This window comes from Dromiciops gliroides, chromosome 1 (assembly GCF_019393635.1).
Source record: "Dromiciops gliroides isolate mDroGli1 chromosome 1, mDroGli1.pri, whole genome shotgun sequence".
Classification (NCBI taxonomy): domain Eukaryota; kingdom Metazoa; phylum Chordata; class Mammalia; order Microbiotheria; family Microbiotheriidae; genus Dromiciops; species Dromiciops gliroides.
The window spans coordinates 110331357-110353554 of NC_057861.1; the positions used below are offsets into that span (position 1 = coordinate 110331357).

Here is a 22198-nt window from a genome sequence, read left to right on the forward strand (position 1 = left end):
ACTTAACCCTCATTGCCCCACCCAAAAAAAAAAGGACTTGAGTTGAGAAAGTTACCAGTATATGAGATGGATCCTTGTTATGATTAGGCCCAGACAAGTGTCCAGCTAGATGGGCAGGCATGGATGGGTTGAAAGCTTTATCACTGGAAGGATCAACTACATCAGAGATCACAGATCTATGAGTACTAGAGATTTACCACACTGCCATGTCAGTCAGTCTAATGCCTGGTCCTCTAATCCATCAGATTTTAGTCCTCTAAGCTTTTCTACTACAGTTAATTCTTAGTGACATAACAGTTTAGTTTAGAACTATTATAAAAGTCTAGCCAACTTTTTTTAAAGTTCATTTAAAAGAGAAAAAAGTCCATGCCTCTGAAAAACGTACATTTTAAAAAATCAGATTCCATTCCCAAAACCTATTTAGTTAAGCATGGCAGATAAGAAATTCTACAAAGGTGCCACAGGAAAAAAGCACATGAAAAAGAAAGTATTAGTCACAGAATATACTTGATACGTACATGGAGGGCGTTTGGGCATAGGGGACAGCCAGAGAAAATCCCCAGTGTCTGGGGATGGAGTATCTAATTCTAGGAACAGGCAGGAGGCCACTCTCATGGGACTGAAGTGTATGTGGAGGGGAGCAAGGTATTAGAAGACGGGTTGGGTGGAAAGACTTTAAAAGCCAGACAGTAAATAAGTGATCCACTGGAGTTTATGGAATAGCTGGGTGACAAAATCACACCTGCACTTTAGGAAGAGCAGTTTGAGAGCTGAGTAGGAGATAGATTGAAGTGGGAAGAGAACCGTCACTCTTGTTACCAGAAAGGATTTTTAGACAGCAGAACTTGTCTGTACTCAGAATCAGTAGTTAAGTGCTCCTCCTGGAGGCATCCTGGTATGATAGGAGGAGCTCTGAATTTGAAGCCAAAAGCCCTGGGTTCCACAGCCGGCTGTACTGCCTATTAGGTGTGTGACCTTTTACAAGTCACCGTTTTAACATCTCTGAACTTGAGCTCCTACCTGTAAAATGAAAACACTGATAACATGCCCTATCCACCTAACAGGGTTGCTATGAAAAATAAATAAGCTAATGGTTGCAAAAGTGTTTTTGGAAAGTGTTCTTTAGAGTTATGAGCAATTAAATCATAGCATTCTGCTCTAGTTGAGAATTCTGGTAACTAACTGCCCCATGAATAATAATCATTCACATTTATGTGGAGTCTTAAATTAAGCGAGTGTTGGGGGAGAGGTAAAATTGTAAAATGCTTCTTTCTCCTAACTCTGAGTTAAGCAGTACAAATTATTTTACAGATGAGGAAGATTAGACTATGAAAACTTAAGTGGTGTTCATGCTCACATAGCCAGTAAGTATTTGAGGTGGGATTTGAATCCAGGTCTTTTGACTCTTTATTCTGCCCCTGCTATGTAGAAGGACTGGAAGGGGATACAAAGATGGGGAACAGAGACAGGAGGCAGAATTGGGGAAGGAACTAAGACATGGGTGTTAAGAGGTAGCTGACAATAACTACAAGGCCATAGGGTTTCAGTGGCTGGTATGCAGTAAGGATAAATAGGAATTCCTGTTAAGAAGGAGGGGACTCAAATAAATAAATAAATAAATAAATAAATAAAAAGAAGGAAGGAACTCCAGTGGGCTATGGTGGTAAGAGAAGTCTTCACAGAGCTAGGGCCTGAGCTAGGTCTTAGATGAAAAGTGTATATATAAGATTCAACCAAAGGAGGAGAAAATGGAAGAGCCTCCTAAGCAAGGGAAACCACATGTGCAAACATGCAAAGGCAAAACGCTATAGGGCGCATTGAGGAATCATCACCAAGCTGGTGTCTGACTAAAGCTCAGGCTCACTTAAATCCAATTCACTTGCAAGTCAAGAGACCACTTCCTGATGTCATTGGTCCTCTTTGAGAATGGAGGACAGACAACACCAATCTGTGTCTTAGGGGACTAGTGTGGTAGAAGATTGGACCTTATCAAGGGGCTTGAATGCCAAGCCAATCAATTGGACTTTATCCTGCAGATATTGAGGAGTTGTGGGATTTTTTTTTTTTTTTGAGCAAGGGAGCAGTAAGATGAAAATAATAGTGTAGGAAGAAACAGATCTGGTAAAGTTCTATCTGCAGGCTTGACTGTTGGCTCCTCAATGATATTGAAGTCCAGAACTATTCTCTTTGTTCCTGGTTCCCATCACTTACCTGTTAAGTAAAGCGAAATATTTGGTTCAATTTCATTTTAGAGCTCTGTTATTTCTTCATTGTGGGCCCTTCCTCCACCGAAACAGATCCCAGCCCCTTCATGCTTTAATGGGTGGTTTCAGGAGTTATTGTGGCCAAGGGGGAAAAAAAAAAGATTGCCTAGTGGCCAACCCTGTGATGATGAGCCTCTCTGAGTTTAGCTGGGCTGGTCCTTGGACACCAGACTCAGAGCCCTTTGCCAGGCCTGAACTTGAAGCCCTTCCAACTTGAAAGAAATTGCCAAAGCTTATGTTTCTCTGGCACAGTCTTTGAGCACCCAGGGTCACCTCCATGCCCAGGGAGGCATTTAGAGGAGGGTGTCCTAGGAGGAACAGGGGGGATAATGCAAGGATCCTGAAACATACACACCCAACTGCAGATTTTAGAAGCCTTGGGGTCTGGGTCTTTTGACCCAAATCACCGCCCTGCCCCACCCATTGTTCCCTGTGGAATGGGATTGAAGCTACTGTTTTACAGCTGTATCCACAACCATCCAAGTTCTTGGAAGCTCTTGCACCAGCTTAGTCCCATCCAAAGGTACTGATGGATCAACTCAGACAAGCAAGGAAGCTTGTCAATACCTTCCCACCAGTACCCTGAAGCTGAGCCTTCTGTGTGAGAGCTGTAACCACTGCATATTCTTGGGTTCTTTTTTTCTTCTAAATTGCCACCCTTGTATTCTTCTTTTTTTTTCAATTCTTCCAACAAGTTGCCGCATTCCTCCTCCTAAGAATGCATTTCTCAAAACAAGAAATGTTTTAGCTTAAATTGACCAGTGGTTTGGCAAATGAATTGCTGAAATATGGTCCTGTGATCCAAAATTTAAACCTGATGCCTTCAATTAAAGCCACTCACAGGCCAAGTTTTTGGTAGATGGTGGCCCACTTGTGCATTTTGCCACCCTGAGGCAGGTACTTACCCTAGAATGACCTCAAATGAGTTGGACACTTCTACCAGTGCAGTGCCCTTCCCTCTTCACTTTAGGATGGTCTTATAGATTTTCAGTCCTTTTCAGTTCAGTTCAGCTCACATAATATTTTAAGTGCCTCTTGTTATTTTGTATCTTTAGGTAGCATATGCCACACTACTAGATTATAAGATTCAGGAGGGCAGGAACTTTGTCTCATCTAAACCCAGTAACTAGCACAGTGTTCTACACTGTTCTACAGTGCTTAATAACTGTCTCATGAATGGAATTGAAATCAAGTGAATAGAATTAAGGAGGGCCTTGAAAACCAGCTGGAGGAGATGAGATTTTCAGCATTTGACCCAAGGCAACCATTTCAGGCTGTTAAGTGGAAGGATGGAAATTTGTTTTCATCTGTAGTAGCATGCAGGATGAATCAAAGCAGCCAGGGTTAACTTTCGCGATGTTGAAAGTACAATTAATTCTTCTAGACTTGAATGTTCTTTAAAAAAAAGAAAGAAAGAAAGTCAAAGGGATATTTTACTTGCAAATAATATTTACCCAATCTTGACATGCCCTAAGATTATTAATGTGGTTGAAAGTGATTCTCATCCAACCTGTCAGTGTTCGGGCTCAAAGTCAACCCAGAACTTTCCACGGTTTTAGTTTGTGTCATCCATTGAGTAAATAAGGGTTTTTAAAGAACAGAATCTGATGGAGGGAGAACAGAGCAAAATAAAAATGGGGGGGGGTATTCTTGAAAAGACAAAGACTTCTTAAGGGTGTTTAACGCTGGTATTAACAGAAGAGGCAGAAGGGTGAGAAATGTTGTACAACAAAGTGAGGCTTCTTAAGGTTGGGATGATGTCAAGCCCTTGATATAATCAACCAAGTGCATGATAAAAGCTAGAAAAATCTCATTGTCAGGTGAGGGAATTTGGGAATGAATCTATTCCTGTTTCTAACAATACATGCTTGGGAAACTATCTAGGGATGAATAGCACTGGACTTGGACTTTTGTATATAGCCTAGGGTTCAAGTGACTGCCACTTACTAGGATGTGACCTTGGGTAAATCACTTCCCCTCTGAGCCTCATTTCATCATCTTGTAAAATGAAGGGGTTGAACTAGTTGATCTTTAAATTGCTTTCAAGCTCTATCAGTCTAGCTAGTTGGTGCAGTAGATAGAGCAATGACCTGGAGATGAGAGGACCTGAGTTCATATCAGACATTTATGAGCTCTGTGACCCTGGAAAAATTATTTAACTTCTCCAGTCTCACTTTCCTCAACTGTAAAAGGGGATAATAGCACCTGCCTCCCAGAGTTGCTGTGAGGATCAAATGAGATATTTGTAAAATACTTAGCAAGGTGCCTGGCCCATAGTAGGAATTTTTCAATGTTTGTGTCCCCCTTCTTAAGATCCTGTGAGCTTTTCTGTGGCTATTTAAAACACACACACACACACACACACACACACTTGCTGCTCTAGTCTCTCTAGATTTGGGTCTGCTTCTCCTACCTGAATTTGTCATAGCTTTCAATGACAAATAACTAGGTCCAAATATAGCCATGTAAGAGCATCAGTTGACTTCATGAATTGGTGGAATAATGTTACAAGGGGCTGTTAGCAAACTCTCTTCCATGAGGAGGCAACTTGGTCTCATAGAAAGTACTTTCCTGGGAATAAGAAAGCCTGGGTTTGATCCACTTCACATTTGCTGTGTGACCTTGTACAGGTTTCTTAATGTCCTTGCGCCTCTTTCTTCATTTGTAAAATGAAAGGGTTGGACCATACTTCTAACACATCCTTCCAGATCTAATATTCAAACACAAGAAAAGACAAATAACGACATTCCTTTTAGCGTATGTGCTTAACAGTGGATGCACCAATTCATTTCTAAAGGGACAAGATCTCACTCTTACCCATTAATCTTGGAAGTTATTTCAGACCCCGGTGGTCTCTTTGCTCAGATTTGTGACAGATCGCCAATGGCAGAGCAGTAGCAACACCAAGGCTCAAGGGCAGGATGTGGTTTTAGTTTGTGGTAACTATCATTCCTTCATCCTGTTTCTCAGAAGCATTCACAGGAAAAAAAATTAGTCACTGTTGATTATGATGAATATACAATAGGGACAGGTGGCAATAGCACCATAGAATTCAGGAGCTGTGACCATATGTCCTCCTCTTCCTTCCTCACCTTCCCTCCTTCCTTCCTTCCCCCTTTCCTCCCTCCTTCTATCTTCACTTTCCACTCATTCCTCTTTTCCTTCCTCTCCTGCCTTCTCTCCTTCCTTCTCACTTTCCTCCTTTCTCCCCCTTCATTTCTCTTTCTCATTCTCCATTTCCCTTCTTCCTCCTCTCCTTTTCTTCCTCCCAAATCTTTCCCTTCTTTCTACTTTCAGTTTCCTCTCCCTTTCCTTCCTTCCTCCCTGTTCCATTCCTGTTGTCTTTCCTCCCTTCCCAACTCATTCCCCTCTACTCTTTTTTCTACATTCTCTCTCATTTTTCTTTTTATTTCCCTTCCTTTCCCTTCTCCCTCCTTCCTCCTCCTGCCATGAGTATCATTAAACTCAATCGTTACTAAAATTTGTTTAGTAGAAAATGTTGATTTGTTTTATTTGGTTTTGCCTTCAGAATAATTGCTCAACCCTTACTGATAAATTCTCCTAGCTCCTTATATGACAAGTTCTTTTCTGTTCTCCTTTACCCTCCCACAAGGAGGGGGAGGAAGGAGACATAGTCTCAACTATTAAATCAGCTTGGTAAGCAAATGTATACCAAATTAACATTTACCCTGTGTGCTCATCAAGCACATACACAGCCAGAGTTAGACAGAAACTAAAAATGAAAGTTTTGTTTCTTTTCAGCTGGTCCTCAATAAAATATTCTTACTAGACTAAAGATGTACAGGAAGGTAGAGCTAAATTGCTTCATTAAAGTTCTCTTCTGGAGCAGCTACGGTGGCACAGTGGATAAAGCACTGACCATGGATTCAGAAGGACCTGAGTTCAAATCTGGCCTCAGACACTTGATACTTACTAGCTGGGCAAGTCACTTAACCCTCATTGCCCTGTTCCCCCCCCCCCAAAAAAAAGTTCTCTTCTGATACCTCATTTTGGTATGGAAATGATCCTGAGCTCTTGAAGGAAGTGCCAGAGAAACAAACACAGGCAGGATCTTCCCACCTGAGAAAGATCCAGTTTCCCCTATGCTGCCCTGGCAAGGAGCAGCCCAGTTCAGTTCAAAGAGGCTCATCTCAAGAGGGTTAGCCACCAAGTGAAGGTGTGGTGGGGTTGTTTGTTTTGGTTGTTGTTGCTCCAGTGGTGGGGAAAGTAATAGTAATAACCAAAATTTATTTAGTGCTTTTAAGTTTTCAAAGTTTACATATGTGATCTCATCTGAGGCATTACAGGCATTATTAATAGCCTTTTACAGAAGAGGAAACTGAGGTTCAAAGAGGTCAGTTGGCTTGCTCACAGACGCACATGTTATTATCAGAGGCAGGATTAGAAGTTAGATGTACCCAATTCCAAGTCTAGCATTCTATTCATTCTATACACCCTATCACCAACACTGAAGAAATTATAGTGCTCTGGAAGAATTGAAATATGTTCATCCAAAACAGTCAGAAATGTTGGTTTATTTTCTCCCTCATTCACCATTTTTTAAAGGTACCCAAAATAGTCAGTTCATCCTTTCCTTCCTTACCACTTTCCTTCCTCCTTTCCTTCATTCAGCATTTAAGAAAAACTTATGTGTGCACAGGCCTGTAGCACCAATGGGCAGACCAAGCCCCTGCAACTGTTGCCCTGTTATGCCATGGAATCCAATAACGCCAACGGCTGCTATTCACAACATACTGTTGATATAAGCTTTCAGACTTTGTTTTTCCTGAAAGCGTCAATACATAATTAGCCTGACTATTTTCAGAATGTAAATCGATCCTGGATAATGAAAGGGAAAAGATGTGACCCGGATCTCATCCTATCAAATTCCATGTTGATGAGACTGTGGGTTGTCATATCCTTAGGACATGTCATGGCAAGATACGTGGCAGACAGTTTCCACATCTTTAAAATGAGGAAAGGGTTTGAAACCAGTTCAAGTATCAAGCTAAGTCAATACTAATGGGTCACAGGATTTATCACTGGAAAGGAACCTTAGAGATTACCTGTTATTTCCAATGCTTCAAATTCAGTTTCCCCCACCACCCTTTTTACTGATGAGGAAACTAGGACACATGGAGGTTCAATAACTTGCCAAAGGTCGCACAGATCGTAAGCAGCAGAGAGCCAGGGCACAAACCCAGTTCTTTTTCTAATAGCAATAACCATATTTATGTAGCACGTTGCAAAGCATTTCACATTTATTATCTCATTTGGTCCTCACAACAATCCTGTAAGGGAGATGATACTGTTATCCCCATTTTACAGATAAGGGAAACTGAGGTAAAAGTCAAATGACTTGTCTGGGGTCACACAGAAAGTATGAGACATAAAACCCAGTCTTCTTGAATTCAAGTCAGCTCTCTTGTGTTCCATCTCTCTCTCTCTCTCTCTCTCTCTCTCTCTCTCTCTCTCTCTCTCTCTCTCTCTCTTCCCCCCCCTCCTAGTTCTAAAGAACCTCTAAATCTATGTGCTTGACAGTGATGGCATAGGAAAATAGCAACTATACATGACCCAAATCATATTCATGTTAGTTTCCTTCCACTCACTTCATTCCTTAGAAACTTCATGATTTCACTAGCATGGGCACTACCTCTAGAAATGCATGTCATAAACCATCCACAGCTTAATTAAAATTCTTCCTGAGTTGCTGTGTCTCCCCCTCAACCCCCAATGCAAAAAAAAATCATCTGAGAACCAACCTTCTGGTAATGAGTCTGTGCTGGGGTTCTCAGATGACAATAACACAGCTCATCATCAGGTGGGTGCTGGAAGCCTTACAGCCTGGCAGGACTTGCCAGAACTTGAACTCCCTCGGCATTGCCTTTGAGAACCCAGGGTCACCTCCATGTCATGATGAAACACTGGGGTAGGACCTTAGTGGAGGTTTTCTCAATGGTCCTCTTCAAAAGCAGAAAAGCTCTGCTTGAGCCTGATCAGAAGAAGGCAGGATAGGCCATGCTAGGACATAGGGTCATAGCAAATGACAAAAGTGATTAAATTTTGCTAGAGCTTAAACATCCTATTTAAAGATACTAGCAGAGAAATACTCCTAAATATGCGCACTTTAGAGAGGGGGAAAATTCTTCCAGGCTTTTAAAACCGCAGTCATGATTATCAGCAAAGTGATTTGTAAATAGCGCCACCTAAAGGCAAGAGAAGCCACTTCAGTGCATTAATTGGTTCTGTGAATAGGTGAAACATTGCTACAGGGGCTATTTAATGCTTATAAGAGCAGTGTTCAAAATGACACAGCAAGCTAACGGATAACTCTAGTACTACTGGGACAAATCGTGTGATTTGCACTTTAAACCATCAAAGTTTATCTAGGATTCTGTGTGTGCTCAAATGTATACATATTTTCGTCTCTGTGTTAATATTCCTATTTTGTAGCTCAGGAAGCTGAAGTACTGAAAAGAAAATGACCGCGTAGGAATGATTAGGATTAAAATACGGAGCTGGTGAATCCCCAAACCCTAAAGGCACCTTAAAGGTCATCTAGTTTAACCCCCTGCCAGATGCATGAATCCCCTCTTCTGCATTCCTGACAAGTCATCCTGCCTCTGTTTAAATACCCTTGGTGACAGGGATATCACTTTCATTATTAGGAAGCTTTGATAATTAAGGTCATTCCTTACATTGAATTCCTCCTGTAATTTCTACCCAACAATATTTATTAAGCAACTACTATGTGCAGTGTATCACAATTGGTAAGAGATAAAAGGATACAAAGACACATAAAACATGGAGTGAAGAAACTTGATAGAGTGAGAAGGGCAGTGAATTTAGAGTGAGGAAACCCAGGTTTTGCAGCTTTATAAAGAGTAGCTACTTAAGAAATATTGAATGGGTGAGTGACTGAGTAAGTGAATGAATGAATGAACTATCATACTACCTGTGTGGTCTCAGGTAAATCACTTAAGCTGTCTGGGCCTCAGTGTATTACTCTATAAAACGAGGAAGTTCAGCTAGATGATCTTTTCTTTTTCTTTTTTTTTTTCTTTTTTTGGCTGGGCAATGGGGGTTAAGTGACTTGCCCAGGGTCACACAGCTAGTGTCAAGTGTCTGAGGCTGGCTTTGAACTCAGGTCCTCCTGAATCCAGGGCCAGTGCTTTATCCACTGCACCACCTAGCTGCCCCCTAGATGATCTTTTCTAAAGACCTTTCTGGCCCTAGATCCTAAGGCCCTGCCTCAAGCATGCCTCTTATATTTTGATTTGTCAGTCAGTTGCTTTGGCCACCAAATACTTTTTCATTCTATTCTTCCTCCTTTCAAGATAAGCTCTCAGACCAAAGGCCTGATGGCATCACTCCTTCCTCGATTGCACACTCCCCACCCCCTACACCCCCACCCACCTGCACCTTGTGATTTGGAGTACTTTTAGACAAGGTTTAAAATAGCCCTAATACTCTTAAGTGATCCAAGGTTAAAATGGACCTTGGATTTGGGATGGGCTTCTCAGTCAGAATCCTCCTTGGTGTTGGGGTTTTTTTCCCCTTAATGATGAGTCACAGTACAAGGCAGCCTGCCCTTCTGAGCAATGATCTAGGTTTTTGTTTTCTTTCATCTTACTCTTTGAGGGTCATATGAGGTGCAGGATATTAATAGAACATCAGCCTTCTGGTGCAGGGTGTTGGCCTAGCCAATAAATAGAAGGGTTGATCAGTCACTTTTAACCACTCCAGCTCCCCAATTAACAGTCACATGCCTGGGGAAGAGTGTTAAGCAAAATAGACAAGTAACAGAAATACGTTTCTATGCTGTGAGCTCACAGCCCACGGCCATGAACAAAACCAATGTTTATAATGCATTCTTTGTTGCTTATGCAAAACCCATAACTTGAGTGGTGATCTAGACCAAAGGTTCTTAACCTTAAGCCCATGAACTTTCTTTCTAAACATAGACATATTTTTATGACTTAATTTCAATAAAATTGTTTTCTTTGTAATTCTGTATGTTTTCCTTTATGCACTTAAACACCTTATTCTGAGAAGGGGTCCGTAAGTTTCTCAAAACTGCTAAAGGGGTCCAGAAAACCAAAAAAGTTATGAGCTCTTGCTTGAATCAGATACTTCAAAAATTAGGAGATAGCATGGGCTGGTTAAACAGCAGTTGACAAGGAGACCTGAGTATGAGGGCTGCTTTTGCCAATAATCTGTTGCATGACCTTGGGCAATTTGTTTAAATTCTTTCAGCTCTTCCTTCCCTTATCTTAAAAAAAAATTAAAGGGATTGAACTAAATGATCTGTAAAGTCCATTCCAGTTCTCAAGATTATGTAAAAATTGCTTTCCTAACCCTCTCTCCTCCATTCCCAGTGACATCAGGTACCTCAGACTCCGGGAAAGGAAAATTTTCATTAGGACCTTTTATTCTTCTTACCCCAAATGTAATTATTTTCAGACTCCATTGGAAAAGCGTACCTACTTTGGTAAACTCTAAAAAGAGTCAATGAAGGTTCAAACTATATAATGAAAGCATAACCCACTTTGTTATTTGGGGCTTGGTTACCCAGAAACCTTGATTCTCTCCTATCATCTTTCTCTGTTCATATTATAAGCATTTCAATGTTCATTGCCAGTTCTTTACAAGATATGGGCTGGGACAAAGAGAAAAAGGAAAATTGGAGTCCTTTAGCTACTTGGGAGGTGATTATGCGGAAGTAAAGCATTATTAGCAGCAGGTCACAACAAACTTGTCTCTTTTCAAAAGGCATGAACTTAATGGGGTGCAACAAAAGGAGGACCCGTGGGATGGGGTGGTCCCAACTTTAGCCAGAATTCTTTATATTTTCAAAGAAAAGCATCTAATTCTTCAGCTCGCTTCCTCTGCTATGGATTTTTAATTACTCCCATTTATCTTTTGTTTTGAGCATCTCCTTCTCATTGTGGCTGGCCCTGCCTGCCATTTATCTCTTTAGCCATTGATGTGGACCTGTACTGTGTCACATGACTCAAAGCACAGATGGGGGGGGGGGGGTTGAAACACACTTCTGTATTCTAAGCCTGGCAACTTCTATTTTTATCCACAGCTGTTGGAACTGATAGCAAAATCACAACTCACTTCCCTGAGTGGCATCGCCCAAAAGAACTTCATGAACATTCTGGAAAAAGTTGTGCTGAAAGGTAAACCTATTTTAATACATGTGTACACACACACACACACACACACACACGTACATGTATACATTTATGCGTGTGTTGTCTGTGCACACACGTGTGTATACATACATGTGCCTGTTTTAAAAGGCATGAGGAGGGTGCCAACAAAGCATTCAGATCCTTTAATTTTTTAAAGGTGGACGGAAAAAAATAATACCACTCTAAAAACCTCAAAGCATTGCTATTATATGGAACTTCTCAGGACCCAATTCACTGAATTTCCTAATGCATTTATCATGCTCCTTTCCATAAAGAACCATCCTGTTCCCCTTAGAACACCATATTCCAGTCTGTTCTCATTGCCAGCGTATATCACCAACTTAGTGTGTGAACATCCTCTTCTCCGACCTTTAACGTAAACTCCATGTGGGCAGGAACTGTTCCCCTTTTATTTTTATCTCCCCAGCACTTAACAAAATATCTGAGACATAATGCACTTAACAGATCCTAGTTGGTTATTAATTGGCTGATTCAAAGCAGAACTTTCTGGAAAAATAACAACTCTAGTGTCATACAAAATATAGAAAAGAGGAAGAAGAAAACACTCAATAGACAACTTAAATGAAACAAACATTTCCATATAATATAGTAGAATAGTATTAGAGAATAATCCCTCCCCTCCCTGAGGTGGCAAACAATCTGATATGGGCATACATGTATGATCATGCAAAGCATCACCATCTTTGTCACTTTGTATAAGCAAACTTAATCATAAAAAAAAAATGTAAGAATGTGAAAAATAATTTTGTCTTTTTTCCTCCCAAGTCCTCGAAGACCAACAAAATATCAGATTGATAAGAGAGTTGCTGCAGACCCTCTACACATCCTTGTGTACCCTGGTCCAAAGGGTAGGCAAGTCCGTTCTGGTCGGGAACATTAACATGTGGGTGTACCGAATGGAGACCATTCTACATTGGCAGCAGCAGCTGAACAACATCCAAATCACCAGGGTGAGCAGGCAGGGATAGGGCCACTGTGAATTCCACATACGGTTGCCTGAGCACAGCTGGGGCTAAGGGTGGGGGGCCACACTAGGGCTTCAGAAGCCTCTAGTTATGGCAGGATCTCCATTGTTTTGACTTGATGTGTTAACAGGGCCCTCAACAAGAAAAAGACGACAGCCAAAACATTCCCTAATAGGGGAGGATGGGGAGGAAGAGCCAGGAAGGGAGGAGTGGATGATCTGAGGGAAAGGGCAAGAGAAGCATGATGAGAAAAGTGAAATTTCTCCTAAGTTTGTAATCACTGAAATCCTTAAAGGTTTTGGGGAGGTCTCCTCTTTTCCCTGTCCCTTTTTTAATGGACTTCTTATTCTTAGCTTCAAAGTACTGTCCGTCAATACAATTGATCTGGGACTTATTCCTGAAGCAGGATTTGGGGCTGGTACTGACCTGCAAATTACAGTTCTATGTATTCCACCATAAAGACAAAATAACCTTTTGATATAGGGTTTGGACACAAATGTAGATCAGCAAGGGCACGGGGGAACTCAGTCCACATCTGTAGGTTCATTTTTTTTTATTTTGTTTTGGTTTTTGGTTTTTGGTGAGGCATTTGGGGTTAAGTGACTTGCCAAGGGTCACACAGCTAGTAAGTGTCAAATGTCTGAGGTTTGGATTTGAACTCAGGTCTTCCTGACTCCAGGGCTGGTGCTCTATCCACTGCGCCACCTAGCTGCCCCTCATTTTTTAAATTTAAGATAAAACTTTGGGTGTGGAACACTACATGTAATGTCAGATTTGGTTGGCGTGCTGGTCAGTTTTTACTAAAAACCTTTTTTGCTCTTTTAATTTGTTAGAAAATATGAATTTCTGGTAGGGGGGACAAGGAGAAAATCTATTGAAATATATTAAGCAAAAAAAGAGAAATATATTAAGGAGAAATGTGTTGAGAAATATGTGCAGTCAACTAAAGATATCACTCAAACCTAAGAAGTTACCCACTGCCAACATGGTGAATAGCTAGCAAGTGTTGTCAGAAAAACACATGTAAAAGAAATTGGTGAATTCATTGTGATATAGTGGGTGATCAGCCTTGGACTCAGGAAGACCTGGGTCAAGTCCTGTCTGCCTTTAACTGTATGACTTTAGTCACTTAAATCTCAACTCTCAATGCCCCAGGACACTCTCTAAGACTATACATTACTACAAGTTGTTGATTTTCATATGTAAAGAATTTCCACCCTAGAGATCCCTGCAGTGATGAAAACACAAGTCTGGACACAAACAAACAAAGCATTTATATTAGGATCTTCCTTGTTTGATTTTTAGCACGTTAATCATTGGAAGGAGATTACTTATAGTGGTTTCCTGAACCAAAGAAAGTAGTCTTGTCTATTTCATATTGGCCAGAGGTGGTGTGAAGAGACTTCCTGTGCCTCTACAAAGGATTGTTATAGAAATAACAGTTAATGACTGAAGTAGCTGTGCAGAGAATTCAAAATACCATGTGTGTTCTTCCTGTTATCTTGTCATAGTGTCTCTGAGGCTTAATTTTGGAATCCTTAAGAGAAAGAATAATTCTATCACCTACAAAGTCAAGTGGAAAATAGAAGCTATTCAAGTAATTTTTTTTCAAAAGCATTTGGCTTAATTATCTGAATATTGTGAAGGAAAGGTCTTGGGGTTTGTATTAGTTTGGTATGAATTGCCTTTTTGATTTTTCCATTATTCCCTTCTCATGCAATAGACCTAGCTTTCCCAGTCTGTTTAAAAATGAGGTAAAGAGTATTTCCCTCTCTTCTCAGCATCTTCTGGAGCTTGGGGGGAGTGGGGGGATGAAAGCTGGGTGGAGTTGTGATGTTGTTCTCAAAAAACAGGTGGGGGGCAGCTAGGTGGCCCAGTGGATAAAGCACCAGTCCTGGATTCAGGAGGACCTGAGTTCAAATCTGGTCTCAGACACTTGACACTAGCTGTATGACCCTGGGCAAGTCATTTAACCCTCATTGCCCTGAAAAAAAAAAAAAACAGCCTAGGTGCATGCTGAGGGAAGCTAGAATTCCCAGTTGATATTATATGACCCGCTATGGTTTACAAAAGTTTGTATCTATGTGATCCTATTTTAGCCTTATAGCAACCTTGTGAGGTTGTTTGTATCATTATTTGCCTTTTACACAAGAGAAAACTGAGGCTCAAAGTGGTCAACCCTTTACCTACTAAATGACCTTTGAGGTCCTTTCTGGCTTTAAATGTCTACAATCAGCATTAATATAATAGTCCTAATTCACTATCAGTAATAACCAAGGAAAGGTTACTCAACCATGAAAGAGCACCTGGTTTGTAGTAAGAGAGCCTTATTTCAAGTCTCAGCTCTGCCATATACAACCTGTGTGACCTTAGGCAAATCCCTTAACCTCCCTGGGCCTCAGTTTCTTTATCTGTAAAACGAGAGTTGAACTGGATGACCTCTAAGATCCTTTTCAGTGTGATCCTAACAATAGCATCATTCTGTTAACTACTTGGAGGCTTGGAAAGCACCTTCCTTCTAACAACCCTCTGAGAAAAGGAGTGGAAAATTATCATACCCATTTCACTGAGGAGAAAAATAAGACTCAAAGGAATTGAGTGACTTGCTTAGCATCATACAACTTGTTTGTCAGAGCTAGGATTCTAACTCATATCAGTTGGGGACCTCAAGTGCTACCATCCATGAGATTTTCACTATGTCCCCAGTGCCTGTGATTTCAGACCTGAACCCAAAGCTCCTATTGCTTACTTTAGCACACTTCCCCGTCACCACAATCCCTCATGTATTTCACCTTACTCCAGTGTGGCTCTAAAGTAAATAGCTTTGAGAGCAAGCTCCAAGTCCCCAAGCTCCTAGAGGATGCTGGAGAGAGAGGGAAGGACTCATCACTTCATTCTGAACCAAACTGGGAAATCGAGATTTATCAAATGAGTGCCCATGTGGAGTAAGAATGCTTGGCCAGTATTCTGTTAGCATTCTTGGGCTCACCTCCCTTTTTGAACTCACTCACCTCTTCCCCAACACACACACACATTTATAGTCCAGATAAATTTTCAAATTGAATCCTATGGAGCCAATATTTATGGCCTGAGATATGTTGGAAGGATAGAGGAAGGGCTAGGGTGATTGAGAGGGTTTGTTCTTGTTTTCTGGAAGAACAAAATCTGAGGCACTGGGGATGTGTGCAGCAAGGCAAAGTTCTGTCCCATTGTTCCACAGGCAGAATTACATGGTAAAGAAGGGTACAGGGCCAAGGAATGGGCCCGCGTGGCTTCTAGCCAGCTGCTGGCTTGGAGAAGGAAAAAATGGTTCTCCTTTCCTGGGTGCCTCTTTATATTCAGCAAAAGAAGATGAGCATGTGAGCTCTTAACCACTGATAAGGAGGCAGGGCACTTCAGGGGGTCAAGGCAAAGATCTAGCCAAAAAGTCAAGTTTGAAAAGCTGAGAGTCCTCAGACTGCCTAACAGGAGCGATTGTCATAACTGGCCAGTGGGTTTTATCCAAAAAAGTAGATACTTTGAAACTCACTGGGAAGTTAAAAAAAAAAATCCCCTGGTGGTTTTATGAGCTCATTCGATCCGCTGCAGATCATAAATGACAAATGGGTTTAGGGCCTTCTGCAGGCCTGCAAAGCCCTTACTGTGGTAAACAACTAAATGTTCTCTACAGACTGAGGGGAAACAGATCATCCAGTCATTCAGTCTACAAACACTGATTAATAATGCTTTTCACCAGGCCGGGTGAGAAGGCCCAAAGCTTAGGGAAGAGCATGTGAATTGAGTTAGGAAACAATGGGGGTGCCGTGGAAAGAACTCTGGTATGAAGTCACAGAACCTCAATTCAAGCCTTGGTTCTGCCAATTCATTCCCGTGTGACCTTGGGAAAGGAATATCATCACCATTATCATCACCACCATTACCATCATCAAGCTAGTATTTATTCAAGTTTGCTGCTTAACATGTTATCGCACTGGATCCTTACAACAACCCTAGGAGATAGGTGCTATTATTATTCTCGTTTCAAAGATGGAAGAAACTAAACTTAGGCGAAGTGACTTTGCTAGGGTCACACAGCCAGCAAGTGTTATGAGGTAGGATTTAAACTTGAGTCTTCCTGATTCCAAGTCTAGCACTCTATCCATTGTTCCACCTACCTGGCTTATTTCTTTAGGGAAAGAGGGAGAAATCTAGCTGGAATTTTTTTTTTTTTGGTCCAGACTTGTGATTTCATTGGTGTGGGAAGATCTCTAGTGCTCCTCTCCTCTCCCCACCCTGGCCCTCCTCCCCTCTGCTGACCCTTATATTCTCAGAAAATTGCCTATAGTACTGAGAGATTAACGAAGTGACTTACCCAGGTTCCTATAGCAACTGGGGGAGGGAGCAGAGGGCCACTTAAACCCTTGTAGTCCTGATTCTGAGACCTGTTCTTTGTCCAGCACACTACACTCCCTCCTCTATATTTGCATATTGCTTTTGAAAAGCCTTGTGAGATAAGGTAGCATACATTTTATTTCTGTTTTGCAGATGATAAAGACTATATCTCAGCACTTGCCCAAGGTCACACAGTTTGTGAATAGTAGGGCAGGGTGTTACACCCAGGTCACCTGATTCCCAAGTCCAAAGAGCTAGTCACATAACCACATAGGTGGTGACAGATTTTTCCAGGTCTGTCTCTTAGGCAATAGATACCATTGTGGATGGAGGGACTCTAAAAATCGGATGGAATACCCCAAATGATGGTGGCCCTTTTAGCTATTCTCAGATACACTGTCCTTATCCCAGTAGGAGCTTTCTGAAATATGTAACACATCTCAAGAACACAAAGGGCAAGTTTTGTGAAACTGAGGAAAACGTCATAGGCACTAATCAATTCAAGGTGGCTGGTACTATTCTCACTTGGTCTCCACAGCTGGGGCCAATTTAAGTGTTTAAAATGAAGAGAATTTTTGATTTACTCTCTATAGAATAAACCAGCTTGAGAGTGGAGGGTGGTTGGTGGTCAAGTGATGGATTTACCTCTTAATTGGTTGGTTGGTTGGTTTTCCCTTCCTTCTCTGTGTAACTGAATTTTTCTTGGTTCTAGCCTGCTTTAAAAGGCCTCACCTTCACAGACCTGCCTTTGTGTTTACAACTGAACATCATGCAGAGGCTAACAGATGGAAGGGACCTTGTCAGCTTGGGCCAGGTGGCCCCAGATCTGCATGTGCTCAGTGAAGACCGGTTACTATGGAAGAAACTCTGCCAATATCATTTCACAGAGCGACAGGTAACTGAACGGGCAGGTTTTCTTTTCCTGTATCTTCACCTCCTGACTTCCACCTCTCTGATCTTTTTCTTTCTCCCCACCAGAATTCCTTAAGTTGATTCTCTAATGCATAATACCCAAAGTTGGTTCCCCAACCCTTTCTGACTCTCAAATCATACAATTTCAAAGTTGGAAGAGGCCGACTAGGCCAACCTGTACTTGAACAGAGGGGTTCCCACTACAACATCCTGAGGATTGGTCACCAAGCTTCCACAGGAACACCTCTACTTGAATAGCTCTAGTCATGGAGAGCTCACTACCACCACAGGCAGCCTATTCCGCATATGGAGAACTCTGTGTAAAAGAATTACTTCTTTTTACTGAGTTGAAATCTGCCTCTCTAGAACCTCCTACCAATTGTTCTTAGTTCTGCTTTCTAGAGCCAAACAATACAAATTTTCTCCAACTTCCCATGACAACCCCTCAAATACAGCTGTCATCCCCACTCACCCAGCACTACCACTGCCATTGCTACTTTTCTTGAGGCTGACCATCTTCAGTTATGTTCAGAGCCTGCCTCTGATTCTTACCAGCATGTGTGACCTTGGGCAAGTCACCTTTCCCAGCCTCAGTGTCCTCATCTGTGAAAAGGCAATAATTAGAATTGTAACACTGATTTCACAGAGCTGTTGTAAGGCTTAGATGAGATAAAGTATGTAAAGCCATTTCAAACTTCCAAGGACTAGAGAAATGCCAATTATTATTATTACTCTTCCATGGAATGATTTCTGGACCCCACCCCATCCCACTTGCCTTCCCTGCACAATCTGGAACTGGTTTTTTAATGCCTTCCTTACCATGAGCCAGCTAAAACTGAACACAGTCCTGCAGGTGCATCCTGAAGGAGGAAATTTTCTGGTTTTGAGGTGTTTTCTGTGGGCAAATTGGTCACAAGGAGAGGGTGCTATGGAAAAGTTGGAGAAAGTATTTCCAGAATCCTCCAAACCATAATCCCAGGCTCCTACTTACTCCTCTGTAACTACTTTAATTTTAGATTCGCAAGCGATTAATTTTATCTGATAAAGGACAACTGGATTGGAAGAAGATGTATTTCAAGCTTGTCCGATGTTACCCAAGGAAAGAGCAATATGGAGACACCTTGCAGCTCTGCAAACATTGCCACATCCTTTCTTGGAAGGTGAGTTGAAAAAATGACCCTGACAGAGGCCTAGGAAGGGTTTGTCCTCTCAGAGACTGTGCAAATAATATTTTTAGTCATATGCTTAACATAAAACTAAGCCTTTTTTACTTCTGCAGTGGCCTGAAATATAATGGTGAGGTAATGAAATCACAGGTGGATGCTTATTAGAACAAAGAATTCCCTGAAGCAGTCACATGTATTTGAATTTGTACTATTTGAAGTTTATGATTATGTGAAATTTGGTCATTGGTTTGAGCCCAGTGGATATAAGCAGTTGAATTCAAATGATGTAGCCACTTCAGGGAATTCCTTATTCACACTTATCTGAAAGTGAGTTTGGTCCCTGTGAGGAAAAAATTCTGAGCCCCTAGGAATGCCCCATAGAGCTCCTTCCCTATTGTATACTAATGAAGGAAACCTTCTTTCCCAATATGAGAGAGATTTTATGCTTCCTAACATGCATATATACTTACCTTCCTTTCTTTCCTTCTTTCCTTCTTTCTTTCTCTTTCTCTTCCCTCCTTTCCTCCTCCATTATTCCCTCCTTCTTTGTTTCCTTTCTCTTCTTTCCTTTTCTTTCTTTCCTTCCTTCCTTTCTTCCTTTTTTTCTTTTTTTTTGGGTCTAGACCTGTGGTTTCCTCATAGGAAGTTCCCAGGTGTGGAATCTCCCTTCCACCAATGCTGTTGTGCAACTCCTCTGTCACAGGGGCCTGAAAAAAAACAAGGGTTCTCACAGACAGAGATAGCCCCAGGCATCTAAGACTCTAGAGCAGGGCTTCTTAAACTTTCCCACTTGCCACCCCATTTCACCTGAGAAATTTTTACATGATCCTGGATATATAGGTATATAGAATAGGTATACATAACCTTCTGCTGTTGCCAGATTTTTGGAGATCTCCACATTCAGTTACATGGCCTGGAATGGGGTCACAACCCATAGTTTAAGAAGCTAGGGTTTAAGGGGCAACTCCTAGCAATGGATAAAGCACCAGCCTTGGATTCAGGAGGACCTGAGTTCAAATCTGGCCTCAGACACTTGATACTTACTAGCTGTGTGAACCCTGGGCAAGTCACTTAGCCCTCATTGCCCCGCAAAAAAAAAGAAGCAGCAGCAACAGCTAGGGTTTAGAGTAAAAGACTTGCCTGAGGTGTACTGAGAGTACAGTGACTTGCCTATGACTACAGACCTGGGATTTAGCCAAGGTAAGACTTGGATCTAGGTCTTCCTGGTTTCCTGAGGCTGACACTCTATTAACTGGTCTTGCTGTTTCCTTTGTAGTTCCTTGCTTTTCCAGGCCCACGTGGCACTCTCCCATGGCATTCTCTAGAAAGGGTTGTTATTGCTACATTAGCCAATGCTTTGCAATGCTAAGAGCAGAAGAGATGCCTCTGAGAACCCAAGCTCAACTTCTATGTTCTTTTTTCAGGGAACCGACCATCCTTGTACAGCCAATAATCCAGAGAGCTGCTCTGTCTCTCTGTCGCCCCAGGACTTTATCAACTTGTTCAAGTTCTGAGCCCTCGAGCAGGACAGCCCTTGAGAATATCCAGTTCTCATGGGATGCTTTGGAATACCCAATATGAACACTTCCATTGTAAATAGTGTACATTTTTATGTTGCTTTGAAATTCCTGAGTTGAGTAAATGACAGGACCCTGGAGGAGAAAGATGAAATTGCTGACTGGCTATTTAGGAACATGGACTTTCTTAATAGAACTAGTGTGAAGGAACAGTCAGACTGTAAATAAACTTTTTAAAAAAAAAATAATTAGCCAGCAAGGCTATAGCAGCACCGATGCTATATTTCAGAAGTCACATTGAATTTGCCTTACATACTCTGAAACCCCTATTTGATTTCCAAAGATTGGGAAAGCAGCAAAGTTGAATTCACAATAGGACAACCTTGACCTGTTTACAAGATGGAGATTTGGGAAGAAACAACATATCCAGATCAAAAAGACAATGTTTTGGTTTTCTGGTTTGGTTTGTGGTTCTTTGTTATTGTTGTTATTAACTGTCATTGTCTTAAAGCAATGGAAAAACCCATGTAACAGATCTGAACGTTTCTTAAGCCTATATTCTATAAAGGGCCATATCCAGCAACGTGAAATACACCACACCATTTTCTACCTCTGACATCATAAAATGCTTTTGTCAGCACACACACACACACACACACACATACACAGAACATTCTCTAGCGCACGCTGTAAATTTTCATTGTCGATTTTTTTAATCACTATAAAAGTGACTAAAAGGAGAAAATATTGACGACAAAGTTTTTCTTATTTTGAGCTTCCTTATCCAGAGAAATGGGGTAATCTCTGGAGTTGCCTCTTGAATGGGAAACCTAAAATACTAGGTTCAAAATGCTTTTTTTTCCCCAAGCCACTCGCTGTGGGGAGAACAGCAGGACAGAAATCCATCTCTGTAGCCCTGCTATAGAAACTGGAGGATTACTAATGCAGAAACTGGGGTTAAAAGAGGTTAAGAGGGCCCAGTAATAACCCATGTCCAGGAAAAGACTTATTATTCCTCTTTGTCTTCAGGGTATTTTTTTATACTTCTTCCATCCCAAGTACCTTAACAAAGCAATTCAGTTGACGAGCTGAATCTGGAGGGGTTATGTGTTCCTGTGGCCTTACCAAGCAAGTCTCAAATATCTGTGAACTGATTAAGATATATTACCAGTTCCCTTGCCTTTGAAAGTATGGTGATCATTAAATCAGACTTCTCTTCTATTTGTCCAACATGAATTTTTTTGTCAACCCGCATTAATCATATCTAAAACAGACTCAATAGAAGTCTATAACTTTCCCAATCAGTAAACATTAAGTGCTCAGTATGTGCCAGATATTATGCTAAGTGCTGGGGCTACAGAGAGAGGCAGAAGACAGGTCCTGCTCTCAAGGAGTTCACAATCTAATGGAGACAACTTGCAATCAACTATGTACAAACAGTGAATATACAGAATAAGTTGGAGATAACATACAGAAGGAAGGCACTGACATTAAGAGGGATCATTAAGAAAAGATGGGGAAGGGTGGAGAAAAATACCATATGGGGCAGCTAGGTGGCCCAGTGGATAAAGCACCGGTCCTGGATTCAGGAGGACCTGAGTTCAAATCTGGCTTCAGACACTTGACACTTACTAGCTGTGTGACCCTTGGCAAGTCACTTAACCCCCATTGCCCCGACCAAAAAAAAAGAAAAATACCATATGTCCCCATACCAAACCCAGAGTTCACATTAAATGTTCTCAGTGCTGGGACTGGTATACAAAAGAGGATTTTTGAAAGGTG

General features: G+C 41.4%; 1 protein-coding gene across 1 annotated transcript in view; it reads left to right on the top strand.

Moving 5' to 3' along the window:
* The window catches only part of FBXO32 (F-box protein 32), a 39244-nt gene extending 17607 nt beyond the window's left edge, over nt 1–21637 (top strand). Inside the window, exons 5-9 of the mRNA XM_043974107.1 lie at nt 11356–11449; nt 12251–12435; nt 17534–17716; nt 18750–18893; nt 20324–21637. Of these exons, the coding sequence (XP_043830042.1) occupies nt 11356–11449; nt 12251–12435; nt 17534–17716; nt 18750–18893; nt 20324–20413 (696 nt within the window). The 3' untranslated portion in view covers nt 20414–21637. The remainder of the gene's footprint in view (nt 1–11355; nt 11450–12250; nt 12436–17533; nt 17717–18749; nt 18894–20323) is intronic.
* The last annotated feature ends 561 nt before the right edge of the window (nt 21638–22198 follow it).